Below are 23,020 nucleotides of genomic sequence, written 5' to 3'. Positions count from 1 at the left end.
TTATCTGGGAAGGAAAATTAAGCTGAGTGGCAACAGGCTGCTTCTTGCTGCTCCCCCCCTCCACTCACCACTCTCCCAAACTCAGGTCCTCTAAGGGGATGTGTCCCTAACCTTTGGTCCCCAAATCCACATTGTGCTTTGAGATCAAGAGGAAACAGAATGCACCAGCGCCACCCAAGACTCCCGAGATTCTCTGCCTCCCCAAGCCCCCACATCGCCCAATATAAGATATTCCACTTGCCTCCACCTAGGCTGGGGCCAGAGAGGAAAAGGGATGGGTCAGGCAGGGCCTCCCCACCCACAGTCTTTTCCTCAACCTCTCATTTGGGGTAAATATCCCCAAATAAATTAACAAGCAGTTGACAAAAACACCCATGATGACTGATTGTTGAACAGGCCAACACCTTCAGGTCCTGCCCCTCACCTGGGGGTACAAGTGTGCAAAGGGACAAGAGGCCAACGGCGGGGGGCCTGGTTGGGCTCAGGGTGAAAATGGGATGGGGACTCCCAGAGGGTGGCAAGAAAACCAGAGATGAAATCAAGTGAGGCCAGGGTTGTCACAGCCACCTGCGAGCAGAAAGCAGGAACCGGATATGGCACCATCTTTCCCTCCCCATCCCGGAGGCTGTGCTTCCAGTTTTGCAGCCCTGGGACCCTCTTTCTTGCTTCAAGGGAGCTTTATGTAAGTGATGGGGAGGTCTAGGGAAAGAGCCCCCAGAGTGAGACACCCACAGGGTGACACTTCTGCCACCCTATTCTGCAGCCCTAGACAGAGATGGGGAAAAATATGCCTGGAGTGACAGAGCCTTCCTCTACCCCTTAGCCCCAGCAGGCTGCAGACCCTGTGGCAGCCCCACCAACTCCACACTAACCTCTTACCTTCCACCCTGCATGCTGCAAAGTGCAGTTTGGTGGGCTTCCTCCACTCAGAGATGGGGAGAAGGAGGAACTTCATTCCAAAAACACATAAGGAACTTCTCTCCCCCAGGAGCCCTCCCCTCTCACTGTGGCTTCTGAGGAAACTCTCGGGGGAAGACGGCTCTTCGTACCCTCACATCACCCCACCCACACATAGGCCCAGAGACACCTACAGACACCCCCTGCCCCATCTCTCACATTCACACTCACACACTTGCATGTCAGACACCTGCAGACATACATGCTCCTGCCTCCGCACACCAGGTCTTGGAGGTTTAGTGGTCCTTGCTGGCTTTGTGCAGCTCCAAGTCCACTTGGCACCGGGCTGGGGAGGGGAGGCCACGGAAGGCTCTGAGACATCTTCCCATGAGGAGCAGGGAGGAGCAGCCACCTAACCCAGATCCTGGGGGCTGAGGGAGGCTGAAGACCAAAAGGCCCTGAGGCACCCTTGCCCAATACTTCGGGACCATGGCTTCCAGCCTAGGAGGCAGGCAAGGGTCCCTGGAGACTCGGGGTGGGCGTGGGGAAAGGGGCTGCAGGAGAGAACTCCTTGTTCCCCTCCTTCCGGTAGCCGTCCCTAAAATTAAGAAAGGCAAGAACCTGACACAAGCGGTGCTTCCTGGGGAGCTCTTTGCCCGCTGCGGGTATGCGTGGGCAGGAGGGCAAAATCACAGTGTGCGAAGGAACGCGTGGGGAGGGGATGAATGCACCCCGCAGCAGGAACCCCGTTCTCCTGTTGTTGCCCCTGAGGAGGGAGGTAGGGAGAGAGACCCCAGGTGGGCAGAGCCCCCTCTCTGAGAAAGAGAAGTAGAGCCCATCCCACTGGTCCCTACACAACGGCAGAGCGCCCGTCGCCATCCCAGGAACCGAGAAGTGGATCCCACTTTGGAGAATGTAGGGAGCCCCTGCCCTGGGGTCCTGGGAGTCTCAGGCTCACCCCAGCCCTGGAATGTGTGGGTATGCGAGGAGCTGGGCAGGAGGACGTGAGGGAAGAGAACAGAGGGGCAGGCGAGGCCCACAGGCCAACAGGTAGGTCTTCCATTCCAGCCCTGCCCCACGGGCCTCACCCTCCCCCAGAGAGGCCCACGCCCGTTCCATCCAGAGAGAAAACCAGGAAGTCGGTCAAGGGGGAAGCCTGCCAGAGGAGGGAGCCCGCGGAAGTGGCAGAAGAAGGCTTCAGTTGGCAAAAGAAGCTGGAAGAGGGGTGAGAATCACAAGCTGTTGCAGGTTTTAAAAAACAGAGACACTGAAGAATGGATGGGTCACGCCCAGGACGGATGCGATGCCGTGGAATGTGCTGAAGACAGATGGGGGCGCTGCAGGTTCAGATGGCCTCCACGTAGTTGGCCGGCAGCATCCCCGTGTCGCCGGTGCGCTCCACCGTCCCGTACATCCAGCCGTCGTCGATCTGCTGCACGTTGATGATGGTGTCACCGTCCTGGAAGGAGACCTCGTCCTCGTCGGCGGCGCTGTAGTCATACACCGCGCGGTACCGCTTCCCGCCACCACCTGGGGCGCTGCGCTGTATGGAGACTGGGGCTGCCGGCTCCTTGTAGCCACCATAGGACTGGGCCACCGGCTGCTGCTGGGGCTGCTGGTAAACCGGGGCACTGGTCGGGATGTGGTGAGGCTGCTGCTGCTCCGGGGGCCGCCGGTAGCTGCTGCTTTCCTGGGAATCCCGGCGCTCTGGCTCCATGCCCTCGCCCCCGCTAGGGCCCATGCGGCTCTTCTCAAACTCCTCATGGTATTTTATGTTACTGATCTGGTCCTGGGTCTTCTTGATTCTCTGGAGCTCGGGCGTGTCTGCCACCACGCTGAAGCCTTTGCCCTTGTTCTTCTCAAACTCCTCCTTGTAGCGCACCTGACTCTGGAGCTCACTCTGTTGCTTGAGGCGAAGGTTTTCCGGGGTGTCAGCCACCATGGTGAAGGACTGCTTGGGGTAGTGTGCGTTGCAGTAGGGCTTCTTCTCGTAGCCCTTGTAGTTCTTCATGTTCAGTGTCATCTTGCAAGTCTCGCAATGGAAGCATGCTTTATGCCAGAACTTATCCAGACAGTTCACCTTCTCCGTGGGATACACGATCTTGCCGCACCGGGCACAGTTGGGGTTCATGGTTCCGAGAAAGGCTGGGGCGGGGACGTCGGAGCTCTAGCGCGTCCTCTTCCCCAAGGCGAGCTGGCGGGAGGCGGCCGCGGCTGCAACTACTAACCACTCAATTTTCTAATGTCAATATACCTGTTTCTTTATTCCTCCCCCACACTCTGGGTTCAGATGAATATCTATTAGTCTCACTCACCAAAGCTAACATTCGCACTGAGGTTCTGATTCATCTTATCATGTATCACTTTTGTCTTTATAAATAAATATATATATTTTTTACTTTTCCCTTTCAATCTACTAAAAATGTGTTCAAGGGAGCCTTATTCTAAAAACTGGTAACAAAAAATATACTTAGGCACAAACTGTCAACTCATTGAAGGTGATAGATGTACCGCTCTCCCACTTCAGTTAGATAAGTAGAGTCCACTCACTGTAGCACACAGTAGTGTACATAACTACACCTAAATTCAACTCTCTTGCAAACTGGACCATTCTTCACAGCTGCTCTTACAAATATAATCATGTCATTATTTTTAAACTAATATTTATTGAAGGCTTTTTATGCCAGATAACACCTAAAGCCTTCACATAGATTATTTAATTTTACCTACATACAGGTAAGAATTTAAAAGAAACTTAGAAACTATCACCCAAGGGCACAACAGAGCTAGCAAGTGGCAGAACATGGGATTGAATCCAGGTTGTCCAATTGCAGAGCTTGCATAGTAACTGAACTTTTCTTATTAGAAATCAGAATTCAAAATAAATAAGATATACAGTTACCTTATCTCGAATTCTCTGTATCATTCATCATGATTGATGGCTACATTACGAATTCAATTTTCTGATTCCATTAATGCAATTTTTCTATTCTTTACTCATTTTTTTTCCCTAGTGTCTCTACTGCTGAACTGTATTTCTCCTTTACTCCACTAATTCAGGTGTTATCCAAGATGTCCCTCCATGACCCTTTGCTGTCTACACTTTATTTGCTCTGTTATGTCTTTTTAACTACCATCTTTATGGGAATGACTCCAAATTTTATAAACTCTGTTCTGACCTTTCTCCCAAGATCTGAACCTGCATTATCAATTGACGCTAGAGCACTTATTGCTTCTTGCTGAGGCTGAGTATAATAACTTCCCCACAAAATGAAATGATAAGGGACATATTGTCACCATAATGACGTCACACACATGGTTTTCTGGCTCCACAGCTACCCATACCGATACCCCAGTGAAGACTGAGGAGCTCACTCAGAGGATGTGATATACTGATCAGGATTACAGGAAAAAGAGAAATCAAAAATAGGGCCAAGAAACCATTTTATTAAGTAGTAAAATATGCAGAATGTGTTTGTCACTCAAGGAGTATTTTAATCTTTTCAGATAACACAGGCTATTAGGGCACATTTCTTAGGTTATATGCTTCCTATAACTATCAATCCCTTGAAACCAAATTCTGGATTTGACCCTAGTCCTAATTGTCATCTTCTCCAATTAATTATCTTACAATGTACAAACTGTTTCCTATTACAAGCTATCCATGATGTTTACAATATTATGCAAACATGCCTTATCTCATTAGCGTAGGGAATGGAGAAAGAGAAATACATGCACAGGGTTTGGAAATTTAGATAGCTGGATGACCTGTAATGCTAATTGATATCAGATTCTATGTTCAGTTTTCAGGCAAGCGGCAGATGCATGTGATTCACAGAGATAGTGGACATATTTTTTTTCTTTCTTTTTTTGAGACAGAGTCTCGCTCTGTCAACCAGGCTGAAGTACGGTGGCATGATCTCAGCTCACTGCAACTTCTGTCTCCTAAGTTCAAATTATTCTTCTGCCTCAGCCTCCCATGTCGGTGAGATTATAGACACACACCACCACGCCTGGCTAAGTTTTGTATTTTTAGTAGAAACGGGGTTTCACCATGTTGTCCAGCTGGTCTCAACCCCCTGATCTCAGGTGATCTGCCCTCCTCAAGCTCCCAAAGTTCTAGGATTACAGGTGTGAGCCACTACTTCCACCCAAATGTACATTTTTTATTTGATTTTCCTTGTGCTCACAACTATTTCATATGATGTATGCCTTACACTATTTTAGCCAATTCATGAAGGTCTTTTGTCCATACTCTTATATAATCTATTGCCCTTCATGTGTTTTGTGGATTTGGTAGTACTGAGAAGTACAAGGAAATCACAAGATACAAATGTTATGTTCTTTCTTACATTTATGTGGGTAATTAAGACCAGAACAATGTTCCAGATAGAGTTACCATTGCCTGTGGTTTTTCATTATTGGGTATATGTGGAAACTGCATTTTTTTTTTTTCGGAGTCTTGCTCTGTCACCCAGGTTGTAGTGCAGTGGTGCGATCTCAGCTCACTGCAACCTCGTCTCCTGGGTTCAAGTGATTCTCCTGCCTCAGTCTCCTGAGTAGCTGGGACTACAGGTGTGTGCCCCCATGCCTGGCTAATTTTTTTGTATTTTTCGTAGAGATGGGGTTTCACCATGTTAGCCAAGATGGTCTCAATCTCCTGACCTCGTGATCTGTCCGCCTTGGCCTCCCAAAGTGCTGGTAATACAGGAGTGAGCCACCTCGCCCAGCCTGGAAACTGCGTCTTAACAAATATCAGGTCTTGTTTGGTGAAAAAAAAAAAAAGTCAGAAGGAGGTTGACAGTTCAAGGGGATTGGATGATTAACATGTGTGAGCAGTGAGCTGACGTCAATATGAGTAGTAGATGAGACCACGTATTCAAATGCAGAGAAAGCCAGTGTGTTTAAATTGAGTAACTTGCAGGCTGACGTGTAGATACAACTATGTATAGCCATAATCGAATTTTTCTGTTGTAAGGGAAACTTTCATTGTTGAATAGTGTATTAGTTGCTGAGGGGAAAAGGTGACTGGTGCACTGGGGGACTGTTTCTTTTATTATTGAAATAGTGGGAAAGGTATGAGAGGGGATTAATCTGAAATTAAGTTCACTATGGCAGAAATTCAAGGGTTCTTAGAAGTTGGAGGTTTTCAGCAATCGCTCATATTTTCCAAATCTGTTTTTGTTGTAGGCCCAGATGTCATCCAGTATTTCAGGCACCTCCACAGAGGTGAAGCAATATATGAATTTTAACGAGTTATTTATATGCACATTAAACATTGAGGAGTATTGCTATGAGATCTGCCAGACAGTGTCCCAGAAAGAAGACATTCGGAAGAAAGCTACCAGCCAACAACTATAGACATGTAGTATGAGTGAAAATAAACTTTAATTGTTTTAAGCCACATAGACATGGAGCCTTTTTTTCTGACTGAAGACTAACATATGATTGAGATAGGCATCAAAAGTTCCACTGCCACATAGGATAAATGATCCCACACACATACCAAACACACCATACCTAAACATGAAATATGAAACATTCAAATAATTTGGTGCTGCCTGAATATAGTGTCCTACATAAAAATGTTTTTAAAACTTCTTCAAATTATATTTCCCATTTACACAAAAATGAAGACATTTACTTTACAATGCATCTAATTTATATAAGAAGACATGACTTCACCAATTTATTGCAACTATTCTAGTGTTTGGAACTACTCAGGGAGTCCATGTTTAAAATAATTATTGTTTTCTCTTAAATTTAAAGAGAATTTTTCCAGCACTTTCTTTTGCTATATAAATAACAACCTTCTATCATTTTTTAAGACAATGGCTTGGCAATTTTCAAAGGGCAGTCAGATTACTAACAAAAATAATTCTATGAGGAAGTCATATGCTAATGATCTATGTCATTATTTGTCATATTTTAAAGGAGCACTCATAAAAATGAACCGTTTTACTCTCAGTTCTACACTTTAAAAAAAGAAGACTTTCATAGAAGTTAAAGGAGATAAAGTGAGAGCTTACAGAATATGGCTATCACAATTGAGTCCATGAATGATAGGCATATGTTTCTGAAAAATCACTAAGAAAATATCTTCAGTAAACAAAAAAAAGCTTACGTCATAGGTTTGAATAACATCACTTAAAAGTTGAAGGTGGGGGTCTGAAAGAAGACTAATGTAATCAGGAACTATCATTCCAATAGAAAAAATTGTTTGGAACACTGGATAATTAAAAAGAGAGAAGTTGGGTCTGAGAAAAGCAGAAAGATTTATTAATGCATGAAATTCATCACCTAGGGAAGTCAGGCAATGCCCTAGTCTAAACATATAAGATTGGGACATAGTCACAGATTACTGTTCTTTCTCTCATTCTTGTATGCTAACGAACCATCCTTTGACCGGGGAAGCCACAGCGGAAACCTCCACCTAAATATCTTTTACCTTCTCTACAAGTTGTCCTATGATGTGTAACGCAACTCCAAATTGAAAAGTTTTAAGTTAAAAGGTAAACTTGATCATGTAAAATAAATTTTACTTACCTGGGGGAATATATTCTTAGAAACCTATAAAAAGGTAATCAACAAGAAACCCATTTGAAATCAATTAGGTAGAATGGCAAAAAGCATAATATTAAAATACTTATTTACATAAATGTTGCACCACACAAATCTATTCTATCATGTGTCTTTAAAATCAGATTTCTGTACAGGACTCAAGACAAGATTCAAATATGCCTGTCCGCCAAATGAATATCAACTTGATCTTATTTATCTTTGCTTCTAATTGATATCAGGCCTATATAACATCAGGCTTCTGCACCGTTAACCAGCTTACATATTCTAGCACATAAAATCAAGGCATTGCCCTGGAAAACAAGATATCATCTGAACCGGAAATTTATAAAGAAAACAGATAGTTTGTACTATAGAAATTAGAGCTAAACCTATGAGTAAAATTAAGAACGGTGTCATAGAAGCCTTTGATGTGAGATTTCTTAGAATAGTTTCTGAACTTAAACCTCGACTGACATTCTGGCAATAAAATTACATTGGTGCAAAAGTAATTGTGGTTATTGCAGTCCCTTGCACCAATCTAATATTTATGTGACCTTAAGCAAGTCTCTTATTGTCTTCAAATTTCAGCTTCCTCATCTATAAAATTGAGAAGGCCTAAAGAGCACTTTATTCTGAGGGTTAAAGTGATAAGAGGAACTGTAAGACAGTAGATATTAAGTGCTAGTACCTCTCTTCCTAAGATATTCCTCGTAACTTAAATTCACCAGCATTATGTGAAAAAACTGACCATCAAACACACATGTGTGTTTGTAAACACAAACTATTGTTTTTTCACCTATCGAGAAAAGAAAATGTTGTCTGAAATTTATCAAATAATTTTCGCTCCAACATATTTATTTGACATTTACAGTTAGGTCAGACATTTCTCCTATAGAAATTATTTCAGTTTGATTAATAATCTACACAGATTCTGGACTATAAGACAATACATGCCTAGTGGATTAAGCAATATTTGATAAAAAAAGTGAAATTATTTTTAATAATTTATCATGACTTATCAACCAATATAGACAGCAAGTTTTAGAAAACATTATTTTCTTTGAACAATTAGACACAATTATTCTTGGTACATGAGAATATTTTAAACGATATGCAAAGAGGTTTAATGTTTTGAATGGCCCTTGAATATCTTCACTATCACAGCGTTCAAAAGGAGCTGGAAATAAATTATTTTGTGATTCTCTTGGAAGAGAAAACTAGTTTACTTTAGCTCATGTGCAATTAATTTTTTAAATAATGATTATTTAAAATATTACTATTTCCTCCTCTTAATGGTATCTGAGATCTGATACCAGTCCTTCCCTTTGAAAGAGAATCTTGCCCATGCCTTTCCCTACTGACAGGCAGTTCTGCAATACCACTGATGTAAGAAAGGGTAAGTCAAAATGCCATCTGGCATCCTGGAAGAATTGACATCGAGCAACACAAATTTTATCTAGGAACCAGTTCAACAATGTGTGTCTGCAATGTACTCTTGTTCTTCCAAGCAACTTTAAGTCAGTGAAGTTCTACTTGATATTAAAGATGAGAGAATATTGTTGGCAAGTCTTCTTAAAAGAGTAAAAAGCACACAGAAAACTACATACAGAAGACATATTAAACAAATTGAAAAGGTGAGGTTGACTATACTATGTATCCACAATGAAAAGTAACTTGTTTATCAGGTACCAAGTCTTAAAACAGTGTTTATAGTAATATGGACTTCTTTATCCATACATCAAACAATGTCCAAACTGTCATATCCTTACTGTATTTTTGCTATAAAATACAGTAGAAGATGAGAAAAAACTTTTTGTCTACTTAATTTGTCTCTCTCTTTTTCTCTGCAAATCCATATTTTGCACAAAAGAAACACATTGCATTGAATCATTAAAGTGATAGTGCGTTTGTTAAAATGGACAAATGTATAGAGTTGTCTTAGGCAACATTCTTTTCTAAGTAAAGGAAAATCTAATAACCACCTTCAGGTTAACTACACCCCAAACATTTGCGGCTTAAGTCTAGCACAAAACAAGTAAATGAATACACTAAAGAAAGCCTCTCAAATCCCAAAGAGAACACAGATAAAATGCTAGTTACAAAACAGAATTTGCAAACATGCAAAATTACCCAAAAGTAAAAAGTAGCACAAAAAGCCACATTGGCTTTTTATGTACCCGTCTTATGATATTTCCTAACATGGAAGGAGAGTCTGAGGCTGCTCTAATCACTGTCTTTCCAAAGGAAACTTTGGATTGTTTCATCGTTCGTTTTATTTGGATGTTAAGAATTTCTGGATCTGAGGCTTTTTTTTTTTTTTTTTTTCTCTTGGAAAGCTTTACTATTTCCTGCCTTCACCTGTTCACTAACTTCACCTGTGTGGTGTAGTTTATTCTCCTTCATAACTATTGATTCTTCTTCTCAACAAACCTGGCACCACCTTGGATCTCTGTGCTGCCACTGTTACTGTTGATAGTGCAGTTGGTAGGATTTTAATAACTTGGAAAAACTCCAGCCCTTTTATTCCCACATTGATCATGTACAGGCTGTTCTGTCTCTGAGATCTGGTTTAGAGGGTGTGTGGATTTGTCTCTGCTTTCAGAGGTGCTGTCCTTAAATGGAATGACTATGTATGAAGCTTTTTTGTGGGTGAGTATCTGTGTATGATACTTAATGTAAAAGAGAAGCTGCCCATTCTCTCCCAGGAAGCTCATCATCAATTGATATGACACAGAATATTATATGATTCCATTGGAGGAAGGGACAGAGGAATGGCCACAAACCGGTGTTCGTGAAATTCAGCTCAGCTCCTAACCTGTGTCTGAGTTGAATTTTAAAGGATAAGTTCTCCACTGGCAAAAGAGGAGTGAGATGTTCATATATGTGTGTTTTGGTGGGAGTACTAGTTGAACTGGTTGTGTTTCCAGGCAGCAAGAAAACTGTGCAAATGTGCATATGTGTAAGGTGACATGACATTTTTTTGAATACTGTAAATAGTTCAGCCAGGCTGGAGTATAACAGACAAAGTTGAAATGAAGGAGCATATGTAGAGAGCAGGAAAGTAAGCAGATGGTGTAGAAAAAATTTGCCTGAAAAAAAAAAGTGAGCTGGGAAACAGATTATGATATATTCTGCTCTTAGTGTCTCTCTCAATCAAGGGGGTCTGAAACAGTAATAACTGTCTCTACTAGTACCCTCATCAGTACCATCAATGAAGACTAAACATGTGCCAGGTTTTGTAATAAGTGCTTCACACATGCTAAGTCCTTCAATAAATCAGGTATATGAGATTTGTTATTATTGTAAAGTTTTACGTTGAAAATTTTAAACTTAGAGGTTATATAAGGTGTCTAAATTGTGCAGCCAGTACCTGGTGGAGACTCGTTACAAACGTTCTCTTCTGGCCCAGGCTACTATGCTGTATCTGATATCCATGTTTTATTTTGGAACGATTAAACCCATTATATAAATTTGTACTCTCACGAGCCATAACTTGAACCTCCCCTACAAAAGATAGCTTTAATGCTGACGATTTCTTGAAAAATGGTTAGGGAGACTTCAGTCCTGTCTGACTCCTCCTTCGTATTCCCTGAAGACTTTGCCAGTATACATTTTTCTTTCTGTTCTCAAACATCTTAGGCCGTTCTAACTCCCACAACACACATGTTCACCTGATGATATTGCCACGGAATTCATCGTAAAAAATAGAAACTATCAGATGGGAACTCCTTCATCTCCCCACCGGCAACTCTAGAAACCTACAGCCATATGCCCCAGTCTTTATTTTTTTCTTTCTGTCTTTTAAGAAGTAGAAAGTGTCTTTCTCTGTACTGGAGGCGAATTTTTTCACATGTGCTTTGTACTGCATCCTGTCTTGTCTTCTTAGAGAATTAACACTCCATTTTTTCCACTTTCTCCTACACCTTTAAGACATTTATTTTGAAGGTCCTGTGATCTTTCAGCCTATTTATTTGAATATACTCCCACATATCCCATTTATAAAGCTTTCTTAGTTATTCTAAAATATCCACTTTTTGTGTAGAGGAGAGAAGATATTAGGGAAACACTAATTTACTATGCCTGGCAAGTGAAAAATTAAGTTTGGAATGAAATAATATACTGATCCTCAACATCACACTTGGAAAAGGTAAAATGCCCTACTTCATGCCATCCCCTCACTCCACTGTTGTACTCACTACTCTCATGACCAGGCCATTATGTGAGGAAAGGATGGGCAGTTGTCAGGTTTTGGAAGCATTAGTAGGTCAACAGATTCCTTGGTTTCAGAGCCATCATCTCCTCATGGCCTTGTAGTTTTTGAATTCATATAGAAAATTCAATAGAAGTGATCCCACTCAAAGCTAATTTACTGACTTTCAGCTTAGCAAATGTATCCCACTCATCAATCTGGCTGAACCATGAAACAACATAGTTCCCATATTGTTAATGCTCAAAGGCATGTGTGGTTCTTACATGGCCCTGGATCTGTGGCTCAGCTATGCCCATCAACTATCTGATTCCCTGTACAGCTTCATCTACTTTGCTCTCAGATGTCCCTTCATACGTTCCAGTATAGCATTTCCATGTTCAGTAATGAGTGTGGCCGTTGTGGGTGACCATCCACTAACGATAGAAGTTAAAGAGCTTAATTACACATTTAGCCCTGAATTTGCGTCCTGTGTTCTTTCTCCTAGAAGAATGTCATACAGTGGACCTACCTTTCTTGGAAAGATTGGACACAAGAAAGTTTCAAGCATCCATATTCTGTCATATAGTTTAAGTATTGTTTAGATGGCCAGCAGGTTTTGCACAATCTGGTTTGCCTTTACTTCCACTTCACATGTTACATCTTTTGTCCTGCTCTGTACTTCAGTCCTTCTGGTCTCACATCAATTGCCTACGTGTTATGCTTTTTCCCAGGAAGAATATTACACATGATGCTTTCTGTATCTGAAGTTATTGTCCCATTATCATTTCACCAATCTATAAATGGCTAACTCTTACTTATTCATTAAGTCTTAGGTCAAGTAATACTTATGCAGAAAAATTATTTTTTTAGCTCAAAATCTCAATCTGAATATCTTTGTTATTCTCTCAATATATGTGGCCCTTTCCTAGAAAGATGTTATCACTTTTTCAAGTCTGATTTGTTTTTTGTTTAATTATCAACAGCTAGCATATTATCTTCACACAATAATCCCTTAATTAATATTTTAATACACTGATAAGTGAATAAACATATATTTAAATAAAGAGTTCTTTATTTTTCCCACACTTGACATAAACTGGCAGGACACAGCAATGTGCAGCACCGTGTTTTTTATTCAAAACACCAGTTAGGCTTCCCTACCATTCATTTTTCTACTATAATCCTGACAAAACACTAAGAAATAATTAGGATAATTCCATCAATTCTTTATATCAAGGCAATATTCTCAAATAGGTTCAAAAATGTACTTATAAGTAGCTGTTTACTTATTTTCAATTTAAGTAAGTCTAATTGATTTCAAATACAATGTTATAAAACAGAACATATCCACATTTACATTAAAAATAATTCTGATGCTGAAATTATGATCCATTAAAAAATTTACTAAATGTTATTCATCAAAATTAAACACTAAAGTGACATCATCAAGATGGTAGAATAGAAGATAGCCCAGGACCTAGGACTATTGTTTTGAGAGTAGACAACACCGAGGTCGTTGTTCCTGGGTTTAGTCTGCACTCCCAGAGCAATCCACTGGGCTTGCTTCCAAGTTCAAGCCCAGAAATGGCCCAGTTCCCCAAGCAGCTTGGCTATAGCCTCATTTGGCCTTGAGTTGGCAAGCAAAACCATCTGCTAAGGGGTCCAAAACTAATTGTGCACACTAGTGTCTTGGTGGAAAGGCTCCTCTGCCTGCCGACATTGGCCTCAGCAACGAGGCTGAAACTTGCCCTGTGGTTCTACTCCAGCCCTCCTCAGCTAAGGTTTCAACTCAGAGCTGCTGTTTGTACAAGGACCCACAGGGAGACTATCACGTCTCCCAGCCTCAAAGTCTAGGCATCGCAGGTCGATTTGTCAACCTCCATTTCACAGCAGATCTCAAGGGAGCCCAGTCTCGGCTCTCTCACTTCTTGCTGCAGTCAGGGAACTATCTTATCTCTGCTGGAAACTGACAGGAGACACATACCTGTCCAGGCCAATGAGATGAGCTTTTCAGCCTCAGCCCCACAGCAGATCCTGCAGATCCTGCAGGGGCTAGACTCAGCTCCATCCTCTACCACCGCAGTTGGGGAACTATCCCATTTGTGCAGAGACCTATTGGGAGATGTCTGTCTGTCTGTCTGAGCCAATGGGATGAACTATCCAGCCTCCAACCCATAGCCCACAATAGATCGTGGGAAGGCTCTGTCTCAGCTCCAGCCCCTCCTGCTTCAGCAGTCAGGGAACTATCTCATCTGTGCAGCAATCTCTGGGGAGACAGGTGCCACTCTGAACCAAAAAGATCAAGCTCTTCAGCCACCATCCCACAGCAAATTCTGAGGAGGCTCTATCTCAAAACCTGCCCCTTTCACTGCAGTCAGGGAACTCTCCTACCTCTGCAGGAACGTGCTGTGTGATGTACAGCCCTCTGAGTAAACACTAGGCTCTCCAGCCTTTTTCCCACAGCAGATCCTGAGGAGACTCAGTCTCAGATCCAGTCTCCCTGCTGTAGTTGAGAAACTATCCTGTCTGTGCAGAGACCTGCTGGGAAACACATGCCCGTCGGAGTAAATGCGACAGACACACCAGCCTCCATCCCATAACATATACTAATAGGAGCCAGTCTTATCTATGAACTCTCCTACTGAAGTCAGGAAACTACCCTGCTTGTCCAGGGCCCTGCTAGATGATGCATACCCATCTGAGCCAATAAGACACGCGAAGCAGCCTTCTTCCCATGAGCAGGTGCCAGTTGATATAAAGGAAGAGGTAGATTTCAATACAATAATCGTGTGTGACTTCAACACTGTACTTTCAGCAATGGATAGCTAATGCAGGCAGAAAATTGACAATCACTGGAGTTAAACTATACCCTAGAACAAATAGACCTAACAGATATTTATCTAATATTTTATTAACATTAGCACATGGAACATACTCTAGGATAGAGCAGCTGTCCCCAAACGTTTTGACACCAGGGACTGGTTGTGTGGAAGACAATTTTTCCACAGACCCAGGAGTTGGGGGTGAGATGGTTTCAGGATGATTCAAGTGCATTACGTTTATTGTGCACTTTATTTATATTATTATTATATTTTAATATGTAATTAAATGATTATACGACTCACCACAATGTACAATCAATTGGAGCTCTAAGCTTGTTTTTCTTCAACTAGATGGTCTCATGTGGGATTGGCGGAAGACAGTGATAGATCATCAGACATTAGATTCTCACAAGGAGCACTCAAGATAGATTCTTTGCATGCACATTTCACAATAGGGCTTGTGCTCCTATGAGAATCTAATACTGCCTCTGATCCGACAGGAGACACAGCTTAGGCAGTAATGTGAGCAATGGGGAGCAGCTGTAAATACAGATAAAGATTCGCTCACTCACCAATCGCTCACCTCCTGTTGTGCGACCCAGTTCCTAACAGACCACGGACTAGCACCAGTCTCAGGTACCAGTACCAACTGGGGGTGGGAAACCCTGGGATAGACCGTATGTCAGACACAAAATAAGTCTCAACAAATTAAAAAAAATCAAAAGTATATCAAATATTCTTTTCTGAATATATTAGAATAAAACTAGAAATTAATAACAAAAGAAACATGAAACTGTAGAAATGCATGAAAATTAAACAGTATGCTTCTGAACAACCAATGGATCAATGACTAAATTAAGAAGGAAATTTAAAAAATTATTGAAACATGAAAATGAAAACACAACATAGTAGAACTTATGGGATATAGAAAAAGAAGTACTAAAAAAGTTATAGGATTATATGCTACATCAAAAGAGAAAAAGAAAGCCTCCAAAGAAACAGCCTAACATTGCACCTCAAGAAACTAGAAATGCAAGGACAAACCAAACCCCAAATTAATATATAGAAATAAATTATGAATATTAGAGCATAAGTAAATACAATTAAGATTAAATAAATGATAAGAATGATAAAACAAAAAGAGGGTTTATGAAAAAATTAAAAATTGGCATATCTTTAGCTAGACTAAGAAGAAAAGACTCATAAAAAATCGGAGATGAAAAAGCACACGTTATAATTAACACACAAATACAAAAGATTGTTACATTTTATTATGATCAATTGTATGTCAACCATTTTGAAAATCTAGAAGATATGAATACATTCCTGAACACAAACAACCTATAAAGATTGAACAATAAAGAAATAGAAGACCTGAAAATACCAATAACAAGTAACAGGACTGAAAAACGAAGAAAAATTTTATATCAAAGAAAAGTTTAGGATCTGATTGATTCACTAATGAATTTTAACAAACATTTAAAGAACACCTAACGTCAGTTATATTCAAACTATTTCAAAAAATTGAAGGGGTGGAAATACTTCCAAATTCATTCTGTGAATCAATCATTACCCTGATACCAAATCAGGATAAAGGCACAACAACAATAAACAAACACAGTTGTGAAAGAACTCAACAAAATACTAGCAAACCAATTTCAACAATGCATTCAAAAGATCATTCACTGTGATCAAGTGGGATCCATCTAAGGGATGCAAGGATACTTCAACATATGCAAATCAATGAACATAATATATCACATTCACAGAGTTAAAAACAAAAAATATAGAATTACTTTAATAGATGCTAAAACAGCATTTGATAAAAATCAACATTTCTTTAAAATAAAAACTCCCAACGAACTTGGTATAGAAATGGTGCACCTCAACATGATAAAGGCCATATACAACAATCTCACAGCTAATATTCTACTGAATGGAAAATATTGAAAACTTTTCCACTAAGATCTGGAGTGAGACATACATGTCCAATTTCACAACTTTCTTTCAACATAGTGTTGAAATTTCTGTCCAGACAAATTAGGCAAAAGAAAAAATTTAAGAAAATCCAAAATCAAAGGGAAGAATTCAAATTATGTTTACAGATAACTTCATCTTATATTTAAAAATACCTAAGGACTCCACCAGAAACTTATAATAAATGAACTTCCTAACATTGCAAAGTACAAAATTAACATACGAAATTCAGTAGCATTTTTATACATTAACAGTGATCTATCCGAAGAAGAAATAAAAAAATCAATTTAATTTATAATAGCTACAAAAATACATAGAAATAAATTTAACCAAAGAAATAAATGATCTGTATATTAAAAAATTGTAAAACACTGATGAAAAAAATCTAAGAGAAAAAAAATGAAAAACTACTGCATTCTCATTAATTGGAAAAATTAATATTGTTTAAACATTGGTACTACCCAAAGCTCTCTACAGATTCGATGCACTATCTATTAAAATCCAATGAAACTCTTCACAGAAATAGAAAAAAAAAAGTCCTAAAATATATCTAAAATCAGAAAACACCCTAAGAGCTAAGCAATCCTAAGTAAAACCAGCAAACGTAGGGGCATCACACTATTCTGATTTCAAATTATACTACAAAGTTATAGTATCTAAAACTGCATGGTACTGGCTTGAAAACAGACAATAGACTAGTAAAACAGGGTAGAGAACCCCAAAAAAGATCCATGTACTTCCAGTCAACTCATTTTCAACAAAGTCACCAAGAATATATGGTGGAGAAAAAGCAGTCTCTTTAATAAACGGTACTGTTAACACTGGATATCTATATGCAAAAGAATGAAATCAGATCTCCCTACTTTTCATCATACACAAAAATCAACTCAAAATAGAGTAAAGACTTAAATGTAGGACCTAATATTATGAAACTACTAGAAAATAAAAACATTGGAAAATACTATAGGACATTGGTCTATGCAAAGTGATTTTTGTTTGTTTGCTTTGTTTTTGTTTCTGTTTTTGATAAAACCTCAGAACCACAGGCAACAAAAGAAAAAATAGATGGGATAATATTAATCTAAAAGCTTCTGTACACCAAAGAAAATAATCAACAAACTGAAGAGACGACTCACAGACGAGGAAAAAATATTTGCAAACTATTCATCTAGCAAGGGATTCATAACCGAAAATTCAAAAGCAAAGCAACCAATAATTTTGACTCCAAAAACAAAAATGAGAATTTTTCAATGTCATGGATTATGATGGTCCACTTTCTTCCCTGCTAGTTAGGAGATTCTTCCAAATCACAATACTGTCATTTTGAAGATGAGGTAGTGATAAATCAAGATGATACTTTTCCAGAGGTAATTGTACCTTTTGCTAATACCAACATGAAAGTTAAGAAATCATGAATGGTGACACAGAACAGCCCTATTATTAACATATTTTATTATTCCATGGTTTGGAAATACTGTGAGTGAAATTATATCCTGTTTCACAGTGACTTTAAGTGACTTAATAGCACAATGCCAGGTGGTTACCTCGAGGAAGATATATAAGAGTGATTTGCAGGGAGTGCCACAGTGTTTAGTGATATCTGCAAAACCAATGGGCATTTTTCTCATTGAACCCAATCATGGAAAAAAAAATTGTTTTTTTTTTCTTCTAAAAAACAGAGACAGATACAACCTTTCTATCTATGTAGCACAGAAAACATGAGACAAAGATGAAGCTGTACACTGACATGGCAAATTCTTCTTTGGGATAAAAATGTGGCTATTTCCATAAGTAGAAAGGTGAAACTCAATCCTTTCCTTACTCCTTATATGAAAATTAATTCAAGATGGATTAGAGACTTAAATGTTAGACCTAATACCATAAAAACCCTAGAAGAAAACCTAGGTAATACCATTCAGGGCATAGGCATGGGCAAGGACTTCATGTCTAAAACACCAAAAGCAATGGCAACCAAAACAAAATTGACAAATGGGATCTAATTAAACTAAAGAGCTTCTGCACAGCAAAAGAAACTACCATCAGAGTGAACAGGCAACCTACAGAATGGGAGAAAATTTTTGCAATCTACTCATCTGACAAAGGGCTAAGAACCTGCAAAGAACTCAAACAAATTTACAAGAAAAAAACAAACAACCCCATCAAAAAGTGGGCAAAGGATATGAACAGACATTTCTCGAAAGAAGACGTTCATACATCCAACAGACACATGAAAAAATGTTCATCATCACTGGCCATCAGAGAAATGCAAATCAAAACCACAATGAGATACCATCTCACACCAGTTAGAATGGCAATCATTAAAAAATCAGGAAACAACAGGTGCTGGAGAAGATGTGGAAAAATAGGAACACTTTTACACTGTTGGTGGGATTGTAAACTAGTTCAACCATTATGGAAAACAGTATGGTGATTCCTCAAGGATCTAGAACTAGAGGTACCATATGACCCCGCCATCCCATTACTGGGTATATACCCAAAGGATTATAAATCATGCTGCTATAAAGACATATGCACACGTATGTTCATTGCGGCACTATTCACAATAGCAAAGACTTGGAATCAACCCAAATGTCCATCAGTGACAGACTGGATTAAGAAAATGTGGCACATATACACCATGGAATACTATGCAGCCATAAAAAAGGATGAGTTCGTGTCCTTTGTAGGGACATGGATGCAGCTGGAAACCATCATTCTCAGCAAACTATGGCAAGAATAGAAAACCAAACACCGCATGTTCTCACTCCTAGGTGGGAACTGAACAACGAGATCACTTGGACTCGGGAAGGGGGACATCACACACCGGGGCCTATCATGGGGAGGGGGGAGGGGAGAGGTATTGCATTGGGAGTTATACCTGATGTAAATGACGAGTTGTTGGGTGCTGACGAGTTGATGGGTGCAGCACACCAACATGGCACAAGTATCCATATGTAACAGACCTGCACGTTATGCACATGTACCCTAGAACTTAAAGTATAATAATAAAATAAAATAAATAAAGATTTCAAAATATTTTTTAAAAAACCAGCAAAAATGTGGCTTTTTTAATGTTTAAAGGTAGCATTGCCTATTAAAATGAATATACACATATATATGTACAGGAATACAGGTGATGAAAATAATTAAATATCAACAGGAAAATAATGTTCTATTTTAATAGTATATTAATAAATTTCAGCCACCATTTGTATGCCTGAAAAAATTGCCACCTAATACCCAATTCACTTTCATTATTCAAAAATATCATTTTGGACAATTATTCAACCAGTTCAGTATTCAACTCCATAAAGAGGTGATGGTGTCTGGTATAAGGAAAGTTTTCTGTCCTGTTGGCATTGGATATGAGGCTACTGGGTCAATGGTCCTGTTTTGCTCCTTATGTTGTCTTTGTTGTGGAGACGTTGAATTCTTAAAAACTTATGCTCCACCTTATACCTGCTGTATAGATATGGAAATGCATGTTAGCTATGTTATCCATGTGTAAATAATAATGCTCATTTTCCTGATTTAATAGAATATTTTTCTACAATAAAGTATTTCTGAGTAGATATGTAATAATTGTGTATGTATGTGCGTATGCACTCTAAATGTGATTTCATATCTATACACGTAAAACTTTATGTTTAGACATCCATAAATCAAAGAAAAACTCTGTCAATTCTCTTGTCTTGATTTTTTTAGGTTTATTATTATACGCCACCACAAATAGTATTAAATTAATCATTCAGGTACTTTCTGACGCTAATACGTGGCATCGTGTGATAAAAAGCATTTCCTTTCATGTCTCACTTTTATCTACAATAAAATAGAGATTATTTCAAATAGGTCTTTTGTCAGTAAAATCTTCACAAGAGTGGCAAATGCTTTAATACGCTAAATACTCAACAATACTAATGTTGCAATTATTGAACACTTGTTTAGAGGTAATGAGCTAAAGTTTTGGCAGAATTTGTGACCATAACAGCCTAATTTTTGAACATGATATCTACTTCACCTTGGAAACACAGATCGAAAAGCTTGATCGTTCTAAATCCCTGATAGCAGGGCATCCAGCAACATCTCCCTTTGGCTGGCAATTTACGTGGGATTCAGTTGTGTGTCCTGAATGCTCTGAGTCTTCATAATCATATTATGTCTGCTCTTGCTTGTTCTGAATCTGGCAGCTTCAGATGTGGTGAATTGATTTTTAGTTGGCTGTTCCCTGTTTTATTTCTGGAAGAAGAATTAGTTACATAGACCTTGATGATAGAAAATAGTTTTAAGGTCAGGCTTTATACTTTCAATTCTTTATTGGGAAGTCTCATACAAGGAGTTATTTCTTAACAAATATTTTATCTTTAAAACCTTATGTTCCAAAATTATATTAATCATTAATTTTGCTTGAAGATTTGAGGGCTATTTGAAAGTCTTTAAAATAAAATAGTTACAGAACGTTATACTCAATTGCTATTTTAAAACAGCAAATTTATGAATAAAGTATGTATTTTATGAATTTTAAAAATAGATTACTTCTCACAGCTTTTCAAAATCTACATATTGGATATGAGAACAGGCAAAGTTGAAAGTAAACGATATGAAGGTGTAGTACTTTCCTTTTTCTTATGTATCTATTTTCATTTCTCTCAGCCTCAACTTGACCCAGGTTTAGAGAGCCTCTTCTTCCCACCCACAAGGCCATTACCAGAAGATATTAAGATGTTAGCAAATGAGGACTAATCCTGGAGTAATAGAAAGGCAAATATTTTATCAGTCTCATTGTACCACTGCTGGTCTTGAAATCAAGAAGACAATGAAATCAAGAAGCAATATACATATGTGCATATACTAGAATATAATAAATTAGGTTATATAATATTGGTCTTACCCAAAAGTTTAGAAATACTGAACAGAGTCATAGATTCAAGCTTGTGGAGACAACCAAGATTTTTCAGTGGAGATGCTATCTGAGCTGCTTCTATATGAAATGGTCTCGATAGTGGGGAATTGCAAGTAAACAGAACTAAAAATTTAGCCAGGAGTAAGACTTAAATGTTCTTTATGATTTTCACTGAAGACATTGGATTCTATTTTATATTCTGCAGACAGAAAACAAGAGTACTTAAAACTGGAAATGGGCTGGTCAATTTTGATCTCTGATACCAGTAGTGCAGAGGATGAACAGGAGATTAAAATGGTCAGGGAGATCATTTTAAAGTTACTGCAATGATCTAGGTAAGAGATTTAACAAGATTGTGCCTCATTTTATGTTAATAAATATTTAGCAAGTGTTTCCTACTTTTACGACAGCAAGGTTTAATTCATCTATGAAGATTTCTCCAGTCTCTCTACCCATCTTGAACTTACCAATTTTGGATACAAATATAAATTCCTATAATTAGCACTGTGTTGACTACGAGCATTCTTTTTGTATGCTCTTTTATCTTTATAACATGATCGTAAATGTCTCGCATAGACCACATGATAGATTGGCAGATGCATAGAATTATTCAATAATAAACACATATAGCCTACTTAAAATTAAATTTTAAACTTTATCACTAAAGTGTAGCTTTACTGATTTTATTTTGCATTTAATAAGAACACTGGTAATGCAACAACTGAAAGGAAAATATGTTCAAAAGCAAAAGGTATATTAAAAGGCCATATAATCTATTTTCTAATAGAGTAAAGATTTTTTGTTTTGAACAAAAACATATTCTACTGGTCAGTTAATATTTACAATATCATCACAACATTATAATCTCTGACACTATATAAATAAGCTCAGAAAACTATACATTCTTAATAAAAGTGTCTAGTCTTTGAAAATTTATGAATAAGAGACTTTATGAGTTTATTTTATGTTCTAACTTTTTATATATTTTTTTTCCTGTCCTAGGGGAGATTGGGGGAAGTAAATAATGAAATTGCCTTACCTCATAATATAACTATGATTTGAATCTTTTACCTAATTAAAACTTGAAAAAATTTCATGTACAATGATGAGAATTTTATTTGAGCAATAAGTAGAAAACACACCTCTCAATCAAACTGAGAATGATTAAAATCATAAAGCCTGAAAGGGGAGGAGAAAGAACAATAGAGCTAGCCTGAACCAAAAAATTCCATTACTTACCTATTTTGTTTGGAAATTAAGAATGTGTGATTTGTATTCGTCATTTGGAGTAATATCAAGAGATTAGTAGGAAATATATTTTTAAACTGTGATTCCTTACCATTGATTGTGAGAGGCTTTAAAGAAGGTTCTACAGGCATAATTTGTTTTCTTATGCTTCACTTTACTGTGCTTTGCAGACATTGCGTTTTTTAACAATATTGAAATTAAGCCAATTAATAACCCTAAAATGGCCCCTAGTCTTCCAGTGAAAGGAAGAGTTACACGTCTCTAATTGTAAATAAAAACCTAGAGATGATTAAGGCTAGTGAGAAAGGCATATCTAAAGCCAGTACAGGCTGAAAGCTAGGCCTCTTGTGCCAATCGGTTAGCCAAGTTGTGAATGCAAAGCAAAAGTTACTGAAGGAAATTATAAGTGTTTCTCAGTGAACACAT

At 38.7% G+C, this 23,020-nt stretch overlaps 1 protein-coding gene across 2 annotated transcripts; it reads right to left on the bottom strand.

The window, feature by feature from the left end:
• Nucleotides 1-1,893: 1,893 nt before the first annotated feature.
• Nucleotides 1,894-17,498, bottom strand: LOC112619242 (LIM and SH3 domain protein 1). Of its 2 annotated transcripts, none has more exons than XM_025377238.1 (2): nucleotides 17,488-17,498; nucleotides 1,894-3,120 (listed from the first exon to the last, which is right to left on the bottom strand). In XM_025377238.1, exon 2 carries the CDS (start codon nucleotides 3,026-3,028, stop codon nucleotides 2,243-2,245), a length of 786 nt encoding a protein of 261 aa, XP_025233023.1. In that variant the 5' UTR covers nucleotides 3,029-3,120; nucleotides 17,488-17,498; the 3' UTR covers nucleotides 1,894-2,242. The 2 variants fall into 2 exon arrangements, with proteins under 2 accessions (XP_025233023.1, XP_025233024.1); XM_025377239.1 differs by lacking the exon at nucleotides 17,488-17,498 and having other exon boundaries at nucleotides 1,894-2,779; nucleotides 2,850-3,116.
• Nucleotides 17,499-23,020: the final 5,522 nt, after the last annotated feature.

The sequence above is a fragment of the Theropithecus gelada genome, chromosome 2 (genome assembly GCF_003255815.1).
Source record: "Theropithecus gelada isolate Dixy chromosome 2, Tgel_1.0, whole genome shotgun sequence".
In the NCBI taxonomy this organism is placed as follows: domain Eukaryota; kingdom Metazoa; phylum Chordata; class Mammalia; order Primates; family Cercopithecidae; genus Theropithecus; species Theropithecus gelada.
The sequence above is the reverse complement of the archived record's forward strand: the minus strand, read 5'-3'. Positions and strand labels throughout refer to the sequence as shown.

Coding starts and splice junctions, on each gene's coding strand:
- LOC112619242 (XM_025377238.1), bottom strand. CDS start 3,028: ATGAACCCCAACTGTGCCCGGTGCGGCAAGATCGTGTATCCCACGGAG.